This window comes from Salvelinus fontinalis, chromosome 21, assembly GCF_029448725.1.
Source record: "Salvelinus fontinalis isolate EN_2023a chromosome 21, ASM2944872v1, whole genome shotgun sequence".
Taxonomy (NCBI): domain Eukaryota; kingdom Metazoa; phylum Chordata; class Actinopteri; order Salmoniformes; family Salmonidae; genus Salvelinus; species Salvelinus fontinalis.
The window spans coordinates 1,998,855-2,017,891 of record NC_074685.1 but is presented as its reverse complement, the minus strand read 5'-3'; the positions used below and the strand labels follow the sequence as shown (position 1 = coordinate 2,017,891).

At 41.8% G+C, this 19,037-nt stretch overlaps 1 protein-coding gene across 2 annotated transcripts in view; it reads left to right on the top strand.

Annotated features, from left to right (window-relative positions):
- The window catches only part of LOC129818046 (protein Shroom3-like), a 189,798-nt gene extending 171,864 nt beyond the window's left edge, over positions 1-17,934 (top strand). For both annotated transcript variants that reach the window (XM_055873575.1, XM_055873576.1), the window contains 3 exons: positions 9,392-9,497; positions 10,401-10,685; positions 15,777-17,934. In XM_055873575.1, coding sequence (XP_055729550.1) covers positions 9,392-9,497; positions 10,401-10,685; positions 15,777-16,145 — 760 coding nt within the window. In that variant the 3' untranslated portion in view covers positions 16,146-17,934. The remainder of the gene's footprint in view (positions 1-9,391; positions 9,498-10,400; positions 10,686-15,776) is intronic.
- Positions 17,935-19,037: the final 1,103 nt, after the last annotated feature.

Sequence of the window (19,037 nt, the reverse complement as noted above, 5' to 3'; positions counted from 1 at the left end):
CTGCTTGTTGAGTACTGCATGCTGCTTGTTGAGTACTGCATGCTGCTTGTTGAGTACTGCATGCTGCTTGTTGAGTACTGCATGCTGCTTGTTGAGTACTGCATGCTGCTTGTTGAGTACTGCATACTGCTTGTTGAGTACTGCTTGCTGCTTGTTGAGTACTGCATGCTGCTTGTTGAGTACTGCATGCTGCTTGTTGAGTACTGCATGCTGCTTGTTGAGTACTGCATGCTGCTTGTTGAGTACTGCATACTGCTTGTTGAGTACTGCTTGCTGCTTGTTCAGTACTGCATGCTGCTTGTTGAGTACTGCATGCTGCTTGTTGAGTACTGCGTGCTGCTTGTTGAGTACTGCGTGCTGCTTGTTGAGTACTGCGTACTGCTTGTTGAGTACTGCATGCTGCTTATTGAGTACTGCATGCTGCTTGTTGAGTACTGCATGCTGCTTGTTGAGTACTGCATGCTGCTTGTTGAGTACTGCATGCTGCTTGTTGAGTACTGCATGCTGCTTGTTGAGTACTATTGCAACGCAATGCTACAAAGCAAACGTTTAATTGGAAATGAATGTAATTCTGGTGTACCAAAATGTAATGACGCTGTCGGTGTGATCGAAGCGTTACTGCTCACTGCTTGCTGCTTACAGCTTGCTGCGTACTGCATGTTGTGTACTGCTTGTTGCGTACTGCTTGTTGTTTATTGCTGGTTGGTTAGTGCATCCTGCTTGTTGTTTATTGCGTACTGCTTGTTGCGTACTGCTTGTTGTTTATTGTGTACTGCTTGTTGTTTATTGCGTACTGCTTGTTGCGTACTGCTTGTTGTTTATTGCGTACTGCTTGTTACGTACTGCTTGTTGTTTATTGTGTACTGCTTGTTGTTTATTGCGTACTGCTTGTTGCGTACTGCTTGTTGTTTATTGCGTACTGCTTGTTGTTTATTGCGTACTGCTTGTTACGTACTGCTTGTTGTTTATTGCGTACTGCTTGTTGTTTATTGCGTACTGCTTGTTGTTTATTGCGTACTGCTTGTTGTTTATTGCGTACTGCTTGTTGTTTATTGCGTACTGCTTGTTGTTTATTGCCTAGTGCTTGTTGTTTATTGCGTACTGCTTGTTGTTTATTGCGTACTGCTTGTTGCGTACTGCTTGTTGTTTATTGCGTACTGCTTGTTGTTTATTGCCTACTGCTTGTTGTTTATTGCCTACTGCTTGTTGTTTATTGCCTAGTGCTTGTTGTTTATTGCGTACTGCTTGTTGTTTATTGTGTACTGCTTGTTGCGTACTGCTTGTTGTTTATTGCGTACTGCTTGTTACGTACTGCTTGTTGTTTATTGCGTACTGCTTGTTGTTTATTGTGTACTGCTTGTTGTTTATTGCCTACTGCTTGTTGTTTATTGCCTACTGCTTGTTGTTTATTGCCTAGTGCTTGTTGTTTATTGCGTACTGCTTGTTGTTTATTGCGTACTGCTTGTTACGTACTGCTTGTTGTTTATTGCGTACTGCTTGTTGTTTATTGCGTACTGCTTGTTGTTTATTACGTACTGCTTGTTGTTTATTGCGTACTGCTTGTTGTTTATTGCGTACTGCTTGTTGTTTATTGCCTACTGCTTGTTGTTTATTGCCTAGTGCTTGTTGCATACTGCTTGTTGTTTATTGTGTACTGCTTGTTGTTTATTGCGTACTGCTTGTTGCGCACTGCTTGTTGTTTATTGCGTACTGCTTGTTGTTTATTGCGTACTGCTTGTTGTGTACTGCTTTGTTGCGTACTGCTTGTTGTTTATTGCGTACTGCTTGTTGTTTATTGTGTACTGCTTGTTGCGTACTGCTTGTTGTTTATTGTGTACTGCTTGTTGCGTACTGCTTGTTGTTTATTGCGTACTGCTTGTTGCGCACTGCTTGTTGTTTATTGCGTACTGCTTGTTGTTTATTGCGTACTGCTTGTTGTGTACTGCTTTGTTGCGTACTGCTTGTTGTTTATTGCGTACTGCTTGTTGTTTATTGCGTACTGCTTGTTGTTTATTGCGTACTGCTTGTTGTTTATTGCGTACTGCTTGTTGTTTATTGCGTACTGCTTGTTGTTTATTGTGTACTGCTTGTTGCGTACTGCTTGTTGTTTATTGCGTACTGCTTGTTGTTTATTGTGTACTGCTTGTTGTTTATTGTGTACTGCTTTGTTGCGTACTGCTTGTTGTTTATTGCGTACTGCTTTGTTGCGTACTGCTTGTTGTTTATTGCGTACTGCTTGTTGTTTATTACGTACTGCTTGTTGTTTATTACGTACTGCTTGTTGTTTATTGCGTACTGCTTGTTGCGTACTGCTTGTTGTTTATTGCGTACTGCTTGTTGTTTATTGTGTACTGCTTGTTGTTTATTGTGTACTGCTTTGTTGCGTACTGCTTGTTGTTTATTGCGTACTGCTTGTTGTTTATTGCGTACTGCTTGTTGTTTATTGCGTACTGCTTGTTGTGTACTGCTTTGTTGCGTACTGCTTGTTGTTTATTGCGTACTGCTTTGTTGCGTACTGCTTGTTGTTTATTGCGTACTGCTTGTTGTTTATTGCGTACTGCTTGTTGCGTACTGCTTGTTGTTTATTACGTACTGCTTGTTGTTTATTGCGTACTGCTTGTTGTTTATTGCGTACTGCTTGTTGTTTATTGTGTACTGCTTGTTGCGTACTGCTTGTTGTTTATTGTGTACTGCTTGTTGTTTATTGCTTACTGCTTGTTGTTTATTGTGTACTGCTTGTTGCGTACTGCTTGTTGTTTATTAGGTACTGCTTGTTGTTTATTGGGTACTGCTTGTTGTTTATTGCGTACTGCTTGTTGTTTATTGTGTACTGCTTGTTGCGTACTGCTTGTTGTTTATTGTGTACTGCTTGTTGTTTATTGCTTACTGCTTGTTGTTTATTGCGTACTGCTTGTTACGTACTGCTTGTTGTTTATGCGTACTACTTGTTGTTTATTGCGTACTGCTTGTTGTTTATTGCGTACTGCTTGTTACGTACTGCTTGTTGTTTATTGCGTACTGCTTGTTGTTTATTGCGTACTGCTTGTTGTTTATTGCGTACTGCTTGTTGTTTATTGCGTACTGCTTGTTACGTACTGCTTGTTGTTTATTGCTTACTGCTTGTTGTTTATTGCGTACTGCTTGTTGTTTATTGCGTACTGCTTGTTGTTTATTGCGTACTGCTTGTTACGTACTGCTTGTTGTTTATTGCTTACTGCTTGTTGTTTATTGCGTACTGCTTGTTGCGTACTGCTTGTTGTTTATTGCGTACTGCTTGTTGTTTATTGCGTACTGCTTGTTGCGTACTGCTTGTTGTTTATTGCGTACTACTTGTTGTTTATTGCGTACTACTTGTTGTTTATTGCGTACTGCTTGTTGTTTATTACGTACTGCTTGTTGTTTATTGCGTACTGCTTGTTACGTACTGCTTGTTGTTTATTGCGTACTACTTGTTGTTTATTGCGTACTGCTTGTTGTTTATTACGTACTGCTTGTTGTTTATTGCGTACTGCTTGTTACGTACTGCTTGTTGTTTATTGCGTACTGCTTGTTGTTTATTGCGTACTGCTTGTTACGTACTGCTTGTTGTTTATTGCGTACTGCTTGTTGTTTATTGCGTACTGCTTGTTGTTTATTGCGTACTGCTTGTTGTTTATTGCCTACTGCTTGTTGTTTATTGCCTACTGCTTGTTGTTTATTGCCTAGTGCTTGTTGCGTACTGCTTGTTGCTTATTACGTACTGCTTGTTGCGCACTGCTTGTTGTTTATTGCGTACTGCTTGTTGTTTATTGCGTACTGCTTGTTGTTTATTGCGTACTGCTTGTTGTTTATTGCGTACTGCTTGTTGTTTATTGCGTACTGCTTGTTGTTTATTGCGTACTGCTTGTTGTTTATTGCGTACTGCTTGTTGTTTATTGCGTACTGCTTGTTGTTTATTGCGTACTGCTTGTTGTTTATTGTGTACTGCTTGTTGCGTACTGCTTGTTGTTTATTGCGTACTGCTTGTTGTTTATTGCGTACTGCTTGTTGTTTATTGCGTACTGCTTGTTGTTTATTGCGTACTGCTTGTTGCGTACTGCTTGTTGTTTATTGCGTACTGCTTGTTGTTTATTGCGTACTGCTTGTTGTTTATTGCTTACTGCTTGTTGTTTATTGCGTACTGCTTGTTGCGTACTGCTTGTTGTTTATTGTGTACTGCTTGTTGTTTATTGCGTACTGCTTGTTGCGTACTGCTTGTTGTTTATTGCTTACTGCTTGTTGTTTATTGCATACTGCTTGTTGTTTATTGCGTACTGCTTGTTGTTTATTGCGTACTGCTTGTTGTTTATTGCGTACTGCTTGTTGCTTATTGCATACTGCTTGTTGTTTATTGCGTACTGCTTGTTGTTTATTGCGTACTGCTTGTTGTTTATTGCCTACTGCTTGTTGTTTATTGCATACTGCTTGTTGTTTATTACGTACTGCTTGTTGTTTATTGCGTACTGCTTGTTGTTTATTGCTTACTGCTTGTTGTTTGTTGCGTACTGCTTGTTGTTTATTGCGTACTGCTTGTTGCGTACTGCTTGTTGTTTATTGCGTACTGCTTGTTGTTTATTGCTTACTGCTTGTTGTTTATTGTGTACTGCTTGTTGTTTATTGCGTACTGCTTGTTGCGTACTGCTTGTTGTTTATTGCGCACTGCTTGTTGTTTATTGCGTACTGCTTGTTACGTACTGCTTGTTGTTTATTGTGTACTGCTTGTTGCGTACTGCTTGTTGTTTATTGCGTACTGCTTGTTGTTTATTGCGTACTGCTTGTTGTTTATTGCTTACTGCTTGTTGTTTATTGCGTACTGCTTGTTGCGTACTGCTTGTTGTTTATTGTGTACTGCTTGTTGTTTATTGCGTACTGCTTGTTGCGTACTGCTTGTTGTTTATTGCTTACTGCTTGTTGTTTATTGCATACTGCTTGTTGTTTATTGCGTACTGCTTGTTGTTTATTGCGTACTGCTTGTTGTTTATTGCGTACTGCTTGTTGCTTATTGCATACTGCTTGTTGTTTATTGCGTACTGCTTGTTGTTTATTGCGTACTGCTTGTTGTTTATTGCCTACTGCTTGTTGTTTATTGCATACTGCTTGTTGTTTATTACGTACTGCTTGTTGTTTATTGCGTACTGCTTGTTGTTTATTGCTTACTGCTTGTTGTTTGTTGCGTACTGCTTGTTGTTTATTGCGTACTGCTTGTTGCGTACTGCTTGTTGTTTATTGCGTACTGCTTGTTGTTTATTGCTTACTGCTTGTTGTTTATTGTGTACTGCTTGTTGTTTATTGCGTACTGCTTGTTGCGTACTGCTTGTTGTTTATTGCGCACTGCTTGTTGTTTATTGCGTACTGCTTGTTACGTACTGCTTGTTGTTTATTGTGTACTGCTTGTTGTTTATTGCGTACTGCTTGTTACGTACTGCTTGTTGTTTATTGCGTACTGCTTGTTACGTACTGCTTGTTGTTTATTGTGTACTGCTTGTTGTTTATTGCGTACTGCTTGTTACGTACTGCTTGTTGTTTATTGCGTACTGCTTGTTACGTACTGCTTGTTGTTTATTGCGTACTGCTTGTTGCGCACTGCTTGTTGTTTATTGCGCACTGCTTGTTGTTTATTGCGTACTGCTTGTTGCGTACTGCTTGTTGTTTATTGCGCACTGCTTGTTGTTTATTGCGTACTGCTTGTTGCGTACTGCTTGTTGTTTATTGCGTACTGCTTGTTACGTACTGCTTGTTGTTTATTGCGTACTGCTTGTTGCGTACTGCTTGTTGTTTATTGCGTACTACTTGTTGTTTATTGCGTACTGCTTTGTTGCGTACTGCTTGTTGTTTATTGCGTACTGCTTGTTGTTTATTGCGTACTGCTTGTTGTTTATTGCGTACTGCTTGTTGTTTATTGCATACTGCTTGTTGTTTATTGCGTACTGCTTGTTGTTTATTGCGTACTGCTTGTTGTTTATTGCGTACTACTTGTTGTTTATTGCGTACTGCTTTGTTGCGTACTGCTTGTTGTTTATTGCGTACTGCTTGTTGCGTACTGCTTGTTGTTTATTGTGTACTGCTTGTTACGTACTGCTTGTTGTTTATTGCGTACTGCTTGTTGTTTATTGCGTACTGCTTGTTGTTTATTGCGTACTGCTTGTTGTTTATTGCGTACTGCTTGTTGTTTATTGCGTACTGCTTGTTGTTTATTGCGTACTGCTTGTTGTTTATTGTGTACTGCTTGTTGCGTACTGCTTGTTGTTTATTGCGTACTGCTTGTTGTTTATTGCGTACTGCTTGTTGTTTATTGCGTACTGCTTGTTGTTTATTGCGTACTGCTTGTTGCGTACTGCTTGTTGTTTATTGCGTACTGCTTGTTGTTTATTGCGTACTGCTTGTTGTTTATTGCTTACTGCTTGTTGTTTATTGCGTACTGCTTGTTGCGTACTGCTTGTTGTTTATTGTGTACTGCTTGTTGTTTATTGCGTACTGCTTGTTGCGTACTGCTTGTTGTTTATTGCTTACTGCTTGTTGTTTATTGCATACTGCTTGTTGTTTATTGCGTACTGCTTGTTGTTTATTGCGTACTGCTTGTTGTTTATTTCGTACTGCTTGTTGCTTATTGCATACTGCTTGTTGTTTATTGCGTACTGCTTGTTGTTTATTGCGTACTGCTTGTTGTTTATTGCCTACTGCTTGTTGTTTATTGCATACTGCTTGTTGTTTATTACGTACTGCTTGTTGTTTATTGCGTACTGCTTGTTGTTTATTGCTTACTGCTTGTTGTTTGTTGCGTACTGCTTGTTGTTTATTGCGTACTGCTTGTTGCGTACTGCTTGTTGTTTATTGCGTACTGCTTGTTGTTTATTGCTTACTGCTTGTTGTTTATTGTGTACTGCTTGTTGTTTATTGCGTACTGCTTGTTGCGTACTGCTTGTTGTTTATTGCGCACTGCTTGTTGTTTATTGCGTACTGCTTGTTACGTACTGCTTGTTGTTTATTGTGTACTGCTTGTTGTTTATTGCGTACTGCTTGTTACGTACTGCTTGTTGTTTATTGCGTACTGCTTGTTACGTACTGCTTGTTGTTTATTGTGTACTGCTTGTTGTTTATTGCGTACTGCTTGTTACGTACTGCTTGTTGTTTATTGCGTACTGCTTGTTACGTACTGCTTGTTGTTTATTGCGTACTGCTTGTTGCGCACTGCTTGTTGTTTATTGCGCACTGCTTGTTGTTTATTGCGTACTGCTTGTTGCGTACTGCTTGTTGTTTATTGCGCACTGCTTGTTGTTTATTGCGTACTGCTTGTTGCGTACTGCTTGTTGTTTATTGCGTACTGCTTGTTACGTACTGCTTGTTGTTTATTGCGTACTGCTTGTTGCGTACTGCTTGTTGTTTATTGCGTACTACTTGTTGTTTATTGCGTACTGCTTTGTTGCGTACTGCTTGTTGTTTATTGCGTACTGCTTGTTGTTTATTGCGTACTGCTTGTTGTTTATTGCGTACTGCTTGTTGTTTATTGCGTACTGCTTGTTGTTTATTGCATACTGCTTGTTGTTTATTGCGTACTGCTTGTTGTTTATTGCGTACTGCTTGTTGTTTATTGCGTACTACTTGTTGTTTATTGCGTACTGCTTTGTTGCGTACTGCTTGTTGTTTATTGCGTACTGCTTGTTGCGTACTGCTTGTTGTTTATTGTGTACTGCTTGTTACGTACTGCTTGTTGTTTATTGCGTACTGCTTGTTGTTTATTGCGTACTACTTGTTGTTTATTGCGTACTGCTTTGTTGCGTACTGCTTGTTGTTTATTGCGTACTGCTTGTTGCGCACTGCTTGTTGTTTATTGCGTACTGCTTGTTACGTACTGCTTGTTGTTTATTGCGTACTGCTTGTTGTTTATTGCGTACTGCTTGTTGTTTATTGCGTACTGCTTGTTGTTTATTGCGTACTGCTTGTTGTTTATTGCGTACTGCTTGTTGTTTATTGCGTACTGCTTGTTGTTTATTGCATACTGCTTGTTGTTTATTGCATACTGCTTGTTGTTTATTGCGTACTGCTTGTTGTTTATTGCGTACTACTTGTTGTTTATTGCGTACTGCTTTGTTGCGTACTGCTTGTTGTTTATTGCGTACTGCTTGTTGCGCACTGCTTGTTGTTTATTGCGTACTACTTGTTGTTTATTGTGTACTGCTTGTTACGTACTGCTTGTTGTTTATTGCGTACTGCTTGTTGTTTATTGTGTACTGCTTGTTGTTTATTGCGTACTGCTTGTTGCGCACTGCTTGTTGTTTATTGTGTACTGCTTGTTGTTTATTGCGTACTGCTTGTTACGTACTGCTTGTTGTTTATTGCGTACTGCTTGTTACGTACTGCTTGTTGTTTATTGTGTACTGCTTGTTGTTTATTGCGTACTGCTTGTTGCGTACTGCTTGTTGTTTATTGCGTACTGCTTGTTACGTACTGCTTGTTGTTTATTGCGTACTGCTTGTTGCGTACTGCTTGTTGTTTATTGCGTACTGCTTGTTACGTACTGCTTGTTGTTTATTGTGTACTGCTTGTTGTTTATTGCGTACTGCTTGTTGCGTACTGCTTGTTGTTTATTGCGTACTGCTTGTTACGTACTGCTTGTTGTTTATTGCGTACTGCTTGTTGTTTATTGTGTACTGCTTGTTGTTTATTGCGTACTGCTTGTTGTTTATTGCGTACTGCTTGTTGTTTATTGCGTACTGCTTGTTGTTTATTGCGTACTGCTTGTTGTTTATTGCGTACTGCTTGTTGTTTATTGCGTACTGCTTGTTGTTTATTGCGTACTGCTTGTTGTTTATTGCGTACTGCTTGTTGTTTATTGCGTACTGCTTGTTGTTTATTGCGTACTGCTTGTTGTTTATTGCGTACTGCTTGTTGTTTATTGCGTACTGCTTGTTGTTTATTGTGTACTGCTTGTTGTTTATTGCGTACTGCTTGTTGTTTATTGCGTACTGCTTGTTGTTTATTGCGTACTGCTTGTTGTTTATTGCGTACTGCTTGTTGTTTATTGCGTACTGCTTGTTGTTTATTGCGTACTGCTTGTTGTTTATTGCGTACTGCTTGTTTATTGCGTACTGCTTGTTGTTTATTGCCTACTGCTTGTTGTTTATTGCCTACTACTTGTTGTTTATTGCGTACTGCTTGTTGTTTATTGCGTACTGCTTGTTGCTTATTGTCTACTGCTTGTTGCTTATTGTCTACTGCTTGTTGTTTATTGCGTACTGTGTGTTTACTTCTTACTGTTTCCTGCTTATTCTGCAGTATATGTCAGTGTCAGTCGGGAGTTTCAGGGTCTAATGTGTCAGTGTATTCACGTGGTAGTAATGTCAGCTACTGCTCACTCTCGTCTCTTTTCTTGTAGAAGTCAAGATGGGGTCTGTTCTACAGGACCTAGTCTGCTGCAGAAAACAGAGGAGGGAAGAGAAATACATCTGAATGAGGAGGAGGCAGACCTCAATCTAGAAAAGGTCTGAACTTTAATACTTAAGACATTTATCTTTAAATTAACTGACTGATATAACATCCATCTCAATTAAAAGGAACATTGACGATAAAAAAATGCCCATCCAACCTACGGTCCTCATGATTAGACCATTCAGGAGATGTACGTATCTCTGGGTAAAGAGGAGAGGTAGACCATTCAGGAGATGTACGTATCTCTGGGTAAAGAGGAGAGGTAGACCATTCAGATGTACGTATCTCTGGGTAAAGAGGAGAGGTAGACCATTCAGGAGATGTACGTATCTCTGGGTAAAGAGGAGAGGTAGACCATTCAGGAGATGTACGTATCTCTGGGTAAAGAGGAGAGGTAGACCATTCAGGAGATGTACGTATCTCTGGGTAAAGAGGAGAGGTAGACCATTCAGGAGATGTACGTATCTCTGGGTAAAGAGGAGAGGTAGACCAATCAGATGTACGTATCTCTGGGTAAAGAGGAGAGGTAGACCAATCAGATGTACGTATCTCTGGGTAAAGAGGAGAGGTAGACCATTCAGGAGATGTACGTATCTCTGGGTAAAGAGGAGAGGTAGACCATTCAGATGTACGTATCTCTGGGTAAAGAGGAGAGGTAGACCATTCAGATGTACGTATCTCTGGGTAAAGAGGAGAGGTAGACCATTCAGGAGATGTACGTATCTCTGGGTAAAGAGGAGAGGTAGACCATTCAGGAGATGTACGTATCTCTGGGTAAAGAGGAGAGGTAGACCAATCAGATGTACGTATCTCTGGGTAAAGAGGAGAGGTAGACCAATCAGATGTACGTATCTCTGGGTAAAGAGGAGAGGTAGACCAATCAGAGACTATTATGCTAACAATAGACATACATATACATTGTCAGTGCTAACTTCGCCTCTCCTCCCACCCACTAGGTGGAGCTAGTCCAGGCTCTGACCCTTAGCGTTGCCTCACTCCGAGAGGAGAGAGAAGTTCTGGGTGAGGAGCAGAGGAGGTTCCGGGCCCTAGGGGGCCACATGGAGAGCCTGGTCCAGGAGCGCTGTAAGCCCAATGAGAAGGAGAAGTACAGGATGTTCATCGGGGACCTGGATAAGATAGTCAACTTGTTGATGTCTCTGTGTGGCCGGCTGGCCCGGGTCCATAACGCTCTCTATGCCCTGGACAGAGAGGAGGAGACAGAGGACAGCGCAGAGGAGAGGGTGAGATATTAAACATCTACAACACGGGTCAAATTCTTTTCAGCTACGACCGAACCTGTAGCAGGTTAGGAGAGCATTTTCCCTAACCCTTTTCTTAACCTTAACCAAATTCTCCTAACCTGCTACGAAAAAGTCACGTCCGGGTCGTAGCTGTATCGAAGTGCTGTGTAAAGAGTGTTTCTCTCTCTGCAGCACAGAGCAGAAAATTAAACTAAGCTGAACACTGCAAGTTACCTTCATAACATCTCAGGAGTCTTTGTTTTAGTCACATGTACAGTATCAGCCAGAGGCTGGCTCCTTTGTTTCAGTCCCATCTATCAGCCTGAGGCTGGCTCCTTTGTTTCAGTCCCATCTATCAGCCTGAGGCTGGCTCCTTTGTTTCAGTCCCATCTATCAGCCTGAGGCTGGCTCCTTTGTTTCAGTCCCATCTATCAGCCTGAGGCTGGCTCCTTTGTTTCAGTCCCATCTATCAGCCTGAGGCTAGCTCCTTTTTTTCAGTCCCATCTATCAGCCTGAGGCTGGCTCCTTTGTTTCAGTCCCATCTATCAGCCTGAGGCTGGCTCCTTTGTTTCAGTCCCATCTATCAGCCTGAGGCTGGCTCCTTTGTTTCAGTCCCATCTATCAGGCTGAGGCTAGCTCCTTTGTTTCAGTCCCATCTATCAGCCTGAGGCTGGCTCCTTTGTTCCAGTCCCATCTATCAGCCTGAGGCTGACTCCTTTGTTTCAGTCCCATCTATCAGCCTGAGGCTGGCTCTTTTGTTTCAGTCCCATCTATCAGGCTGAGGCTGGCTCCTTTGTTTCAGTCCCATCTATCAGCCTGAGGCTAGCTCCTTTGCTTGGATGCTGAGTGTTAAGGATACGTGACATCATGGACACTCTCGGATGGAATCGGATGCCCAGGCCAGATTAATCGAACCCCCACAATGACGCTGTATGCAGCCATAGTGGGGGTTCAAGCTAGGACTGTGTATACAGACTTTATTGAATAGTTTAATTATTTACATTTGTGTAGAGATTTCTATCACAATTTAAAATGTACTAATTTAGTCATCTATTGGACTCCATAATGAAAACTATGTATACAATATACTGTAAGCAGCCATGCCAGGGTTCAAGCTTAATAAAATTGTATTTAGTAATTTACAGCTTAATCTAAATTTATTTAGCAATTAACAGTTCCTAGGACTGTGTAAGGACAACATGGCACATGGCTACTTAGTTATGCATTGTTTACATTTTAAGGGGTGTGTTCTTGCTCATTGTCCCGCCTCCCACTTATTCCTTATTTGGCAAAACTCTCCCTTTAGCCCCCCTTCCTCGACAGAGAAGATTGAGCAGAGCTCACAAGAACCTCTTTCACGTCCTATTTATGCTCACAAGCGGTCCTCTTTCAAGTCCGCTGGTGCAGTACTGCTTTTGTCCACCAGATGGGGCTCTATACACAGAGAACTGGGGTCAGAGGGCTGATAAACCCCACGAGGAAAACCATCATGCCAGAAAGTAAACAGTCTGTTGACAACAGATAGGTATTATGAATTTGTCACGTTTGACATCAAAACATTTCTACAATTTAGAATAAATGACATCCCATGTTCAAATACAACAAACATGTTCCCAGACTGAGAAGACAAAAGTTGAAAGCAGACAACTGACAGACTCCAAAATGGAGGAAAGTGAAGCAGTTTTCATAAAGATGGGTTGCACTTTACATTACAGCAGCACAGAATAACGTATTGGTGAGAATAACATATGGTTGGTAACAAGTTATAGCTAGCCACTCAGTCTCACAATGAAGTCCAACCGAACGTGTTTTAGCTAGTCAGAAAGTAGCCTATTGGCTCCGGTACACAGCGATAAAGGCTTGAGATGCAAAGCTAATTTTGGCATTTAAAACAGCTGTAGCGACAACCAAATAACGTTAGTTACCACACAGGTATTTGATAAAGCCAGAGAAATGTACCTACTCCTGCTTACCTTTCGCAAAGATGTACCTTCAAGGGTCTGGTTCTGTTAGTCCAGTCGTTCAAATGAGCTGTCATCATACTCGAGGCGCCCTATCACTAGTCTGGTCATCACAAAATCAGAATTATGACTAAACTCCGCCCATTTCTACAATGCATCTTATTAAAATGTAATTTTAATCCTAAACTTAACCTTAAATTTATCCACACTGTAAACCTTATGTCTAACCCTAACCTTAAATTATTATTTTTAGCACATTTTTACTTTGTGGCTGTGGAATCTGACTTTGCGGCTGTGGAATCTGACTTTGCGGCTGTGGAATCTGACTTTGCGGCTGTGGAATTTGACTTTGTGGCTGTGGAATCTGACTTTGCGGCTGTGGAATCTGACTTTGCGGCTGTGGAATCTGACTTTGCGGCTGTGTAATCTGATTTTGCGGCTGTGTAATCTGATTTTGCGGCTGTGGAATCTGACTTTGCGGCTGAGGAAATCTGACTTTGCGGCTGTGGAATCTGACTTTGCGGCTGTGGAATCTGACTTTGCGGCTGTGTAATCTGATTTTGCGGCTGTGGAATCTGACTTTGCGGCTGAGGAAATCTGACTTTGCGGCTGTGGAATCTGACTTTGCGGCTGTGGAATCTGACTTTGCGGCTGTGGAATCTGACTTTGCGGCTGTGGAATCTGACTTTGCGGCTGTGGAATCTGACTTTGCGGCTGTGGAATCTGACTTTGCGGCTGTGGAATCTTTTTATTTATTTTTTATTTTACCGTTATTTTACCAGGTAAGTTGACTGAGAACACGTTCTCATTTGCAGCAACGACCTGGGGAATAGTTACAGGGGAGAGGAGGGGGATGAATGAGCCAATTGTAAACTGGGGATTATTAGGTGACCATGATGGTTTGAGGGCCAGATTGGGAATTTAGCCAGGACACCGGGGTCTGACTTTGTGGCTGTGGAATCTGACTTTGTGGCTGTGGAATCTGACTTTGCGGCTGTGGAATCTGACTTTGTGGCTGTGGAAGCTAGCGGAAACCCACTGGGTCTGGCTCAATGATCTGGCTACACATTACTCCAAATCATGTGAGTCACCACAGATTATTCTAGGTTACCACAGATTATTCATTATATTGGCCAGATACTCTAGTGGCCGCTCTAACAATTAAAATAAATGTCTTTAAAAAATGGAAGGCAGTCGGCTGGCAAGATCTGGTGGGACCATTCTAGCCAATGAGAGGGTAGATACGAGTGTGATAACAGGCACACCTCTGATATAAAGTGATACAATGGCAACGCTAGCTATTCTCTCTTGGAATGTAAAAGGCCTAAATTGGTCTATTAAACGTTGCAGTTGTCTCGATATCCTAGCAAGAAACCATATTGATATGGCAATGTTCCAATAAACACAGCTATTGAATATGAATCAGGGGAATTACTATCAGAACCAAGGATTCTCCTGTTTCTATAAATAATTGTACACCTCTGATTGTAAATCGACACCAAGCCAGATTGTGATTTTTAAAAGATACAATAACTATTTTTGTCTCAACTGAGGAAACCGGGTTTGCTGGGAGCCCACATCTCTTTCCGTGAACTCAAAAGGGCTCCTAAAGGGCATTGGATAACATGAATAAAGGGCATTGGATAACATGAATAAAGGGCATTGGATAACATGAATAAAGGGCATTGGGTAACATGAATAAAGGGCATTGGATAGCATTAAATAAAGGGCATTGGATAACATGAATAAAGGGCATTGGATAACATGAATAAAGGGCATTGGGTAGCATGAATAAAGGGCATTAGATAGCATGAAAAAGGGCATTGGATAGCATGAATAAAGGGCATTGGATAGCATTAAATAAAGGGCATTGGATAACATTAAATAAAGGGCATTGGATAACATTAAATAAAGGGCATTGGGTAACATGAATAAAGGGCATTGGATAACATGAATAAAGGGCATTGGGTAACATGAATAAAGGCAAAACACCTAGTTGTGAATGGTATTCCTCTTAAGGTCTATTTAATATGTTGGAACCAATTAGGTCCACTGTTAGTTGAGATGATTAACACAGACATTTTCAATGGCTAAAAAAGATGGACGCCACCCAGTGTTTTCAGCACCAGGATGCCTTTAATAATATATAAATCCTCTATCAATAATATACTGAACAAAAATATAAACACAACATGCAACAATATCAATGATTTTACTGAGTTACAGTTCATATAAGAGAATCAATCAATTAAAATAAATAAACAAGAATGGGCACGGGCGCAGCCATGGATGGGCCTGGGAGGGCATGGGCCCACCCACTGGGGAGCCAGGCCCAGCCACTAGGGAGCCAGGCCCAGCCACTGGGAAGCCAGGCCCAGCCACTGGGGAGCCCGTCCCAGCGACTGGGGAGCCAGGCCCACTCACTGGGGAGCCAGGCCCAGCCACTGGGGCACCAGCCACAGCCACTAGGTAGCCAGGCACAGCCAGTCAGAATTAGTTTTTTCCCCCACAAAAGGGCTTTATTACAGACAGAAATACTCCTCAGTTTCATCACCTGTCCGTGTGGCTGGTCTCAGACGTTCCCGCAGGTGAAGAATCCGGATGTGGAGGTTCTGGGTTGGCGTGGTTACACGTGTTCTCTAAAACTACGTTGGAGGCGGCTTATGGTAGAGAAATTAATATTAAATTATCTGGCAACAGCTCTGGCGGACATTCCTGCAGTCAGCATGTAAATTGCACGCTCTCTCAAAACTTGAGACATCTGTGGCATTGTGTTGTGTGACTAAACTGCACATTTTAGCGTGGCCTTGTATTGTCCCCAGCACAAGGTGCACCTGCGTAATGATCATGCCGTTTAATCAGCTTCTTGATATGCCACACCTGTCAGGTGGATGCATTATCTTGGAAAAGGAGAAATGTTCACTAACAGGGATGGAAACAAATTTGTGCACAACATTTGAGAGAAATAAGCTTTTTTGTGTGTATGGAACATTTCTGATATCTTTTATTTCAGCTCATGAAACATGGAACCAACATTTTACATGTTGCGTTTATATTTCTGTTCAGTATAGTATGAATCCTCTGTCTCCCCAGGATGTCTTTAATAATCTATATATCTCTGTTAACTCAGGAGTCCTTACAGCAGAAGCGCCACCAGCTGTGTAGCCAGCACGAGGATGCCAGGGAGCTGAAGGAGAATCTGGATCGTCGGGAGCGTGTGGTCCTGGACATCCTGGGTGGGTACCTGACCGGGCCGCAGCTAAGAGACTACCAGCATTACGTCTGTATGAAACCTGCCCTCCTGATCCGCCAGAGACACCTGGACGAGCTCATCAAGCAGGGGGACGAGCAGCTCGACAGGCTGATAGAGAGTATTTCTCCTGGGGACCACCAGGCCCAACTCTGCTGCTCCTCCAACCCAGGGTTAGGCCTCAGGGATCCCAGCCCTAACCTTGGTCCTACCCATACTGTCCGCTCCACCACTGTAACATCACTGTGACCCCTGTAAACGCCAACAATAACAGTCCTGGTCACTACCAGGGAACACGATACAGCAGCTGTGTCTCTGGCGGAACGGGTGAAGACTACATACGACACTGTATGACTGGTGAATGAGACGACATACGACCCTGTATGACTGGTGAATGAGACGACATACGACCCTGTATGACTGGTGAATGAGACGACATACGACCCTGTATGACTGGTGAATGAGACGACATACGACCCTGTATGACTGGTGAATGAGACGACATACGACCCTGTATGACTGGTGAATGAGACGACATACAACCCTGTATGACTGGTGAATGAGACGACATACAACCCTGTATGACTGGTGAATGAGGCGACATACAACACTATATGACTGGTGAATGAGACGACATACGACCCTGTATGACTGGTGAATGAGACTACATACGACCCTGTATGACTGGTGAATGAGACGACATACGACCCTGTATGACTGGTGAATGAGGCGACATACAACACTATATGACTGGTGAATGAGACTACATACAACCCTGTATGACTGGTGAATGAGACGACATACGACCCTGTATGACTGGTGAATGAGACGACATACGACCCTGTATGACTGGTGAATGAGACGACATACAACACTGTATGACTGGTGAATGAGACGACATACGACAGATGAAGAAGAGACAGAGACAGCATCTCCCCGCCCCATATAGAGATGAACTGTAGAGAAAGGGACTTCATGTGAAGGATGTCACCTTTCTGTCCACTTGTTGCGTACAGACAGACAAACTATGAGAAGTGACCACGATGGATATGTTATTGTGCCTCTTATCATATTTCAGCCTTCTCTGTTCCTCCAGCTTCTTCACGTATCTCTGTTCTTCACGGATCTCTGTTGCGACTGCGCCACTCTTTGGTCGATTCAATACACGGTTGAAGTGCCTAGTATAATTCATACGAACAGATTGACAGTTTTGAGTGTAACGGTAGTGGATGTACAACTGCCTGTCAAGACATTTTATTCACCGTATATATATATATATATATATGTATGTATCAGTTGAAATATTACTACTGCCTTTACACATCACTACAGCTGAGAACTTTGTTTTGGCAGATTAACTACTGATTGGTAAGAATCACAGAACTAGAATGACTTGTATTTCTCATTCTGTTCCTATTGGTCAGGAGGAACCAGACCTGAAATAGGCCTGTTTTCTTTAGCAACACAATAGCACGCTCTGACACACATGAATATGTAGCCACAATCTAAGGCAATTTCTTTTATTTTTAACTTCAAATACTTATATTTCAGACTCAAAAATGATAGCTAATGAAGAAAAAAAGCTACCATGACATTGACAGCAAATGCAATAATTATTTATATTATTAAAAATAAATGGTATGTATTATGTAAGTGCTGTGCTTTTTAATATGTAGATGGTGGAAAAAAAAAACTTTTAAATATTTTTTCAACTGAAAAAAATGATGATGGAATGAGGCAAGTTTACAGTGGGTGTTCTAACCTCTGGTCACATGGTCTTCCTCTGATACACGGCGACGTGCTTCATGATGACGAGGCTTCTAGGAAGTAGATAGATGTTACTTAGGAATGTTGTTGCCCAGTGAGTACATGCATACTGTGGGTGGAGCTATCTCATGGGCCGTGGTATCACTTCGTAGGATATCGGGGTAAAAAATCGAGAAGGATGGTACTGTCAGTTCACGTGTGACATGCCTACTATTTAAACATCGTCTGACGACTCCTGCTTGTTTCACTGCTTGTTTCACCCCCCCCCCCCCCCCCAAAAAAATGTACTATGCCAATTGATATTGTTGTATCCTTTTGAGAACACCTTTTAAACATTTACAGATTATCCTAATTTATCCTAATCAGGCACATATTCATGAATATACTGTATCAGGCACATATTCGTAAATATTTTCAACAATAATGGTGTCATCCATATTTATCTCCAGTGTTTTCTGTGACATCACTTAACAGATTTGCCAGTTGCTGAAATCAAATTCCATGTATTAATCTTTCTTTATGACACGTAGGAGGGGGAGGCCGATTAGAAAACAGATCCTCGTTTACAAAATAAATATATTTTTAAAGAGCCTTTGTGACAATTTTACTTTGACTATCTATTCTATAACGTCTTGACTCATCAGCCATATTGTTTCTTAGAATGTTATTGATGAGATGAGATCAACTTTATTGTCCCTGAAGGGAAATGTTTGCCTGGTCCTAGATCTGTTGTCTCCTTCTGTAGCCTGGTCCCAAATCTGTTGTCTCCTCCTATAGCCTGGTCCTAGATCTGTTGTCTCCTTCTATAGTCTGGTCCCGGATCTGTTGTCTCCTTCTGTAGCCTGGTCCCAGATCTGTTGTCTCCTTCTGTAGCCTGGTCCCAAATCTGTTGTCTCCTTCTATAGCCTGGTCCTAGATCTGTTGTCTCCTCCTATCGCCTGGTCCCAGATCTGTTGTCTCCTTCTGTAGCCTGGTCCCAGATCTGTTGTCTCCTCCTATCGCCTGGTCCCAGATCTGTTGTCTCCTTCTGTAGCCTGGTCCCAGATCTGTTGTCTCCTTCTATAGCCTGGTCCCAGATCTGTTGTTTTCTTCTATAGCCTGGTCCCAGATCTGTTGTCTCCTCCTATAGCCTGGTCCCAGATCTGTTGTATCCTTCTATAGCCTGGTCCCAGATCTGTTGTCTCCTCCTATAGCCTGGTCCCAGATCTGTTTGTGCTCTTGCCAACTCCATTTCAACCTAAACATTAGTGACAAGGAGTTGGCATGACAACACAAACAGACTGGGCAAATGTGTGTTGGACATTCAAGTCCCACTGCAACATGGTGCTACTGGTCTAAGGACTGTCCAAGTGGACTATTTGGCCTCAGGAGAAC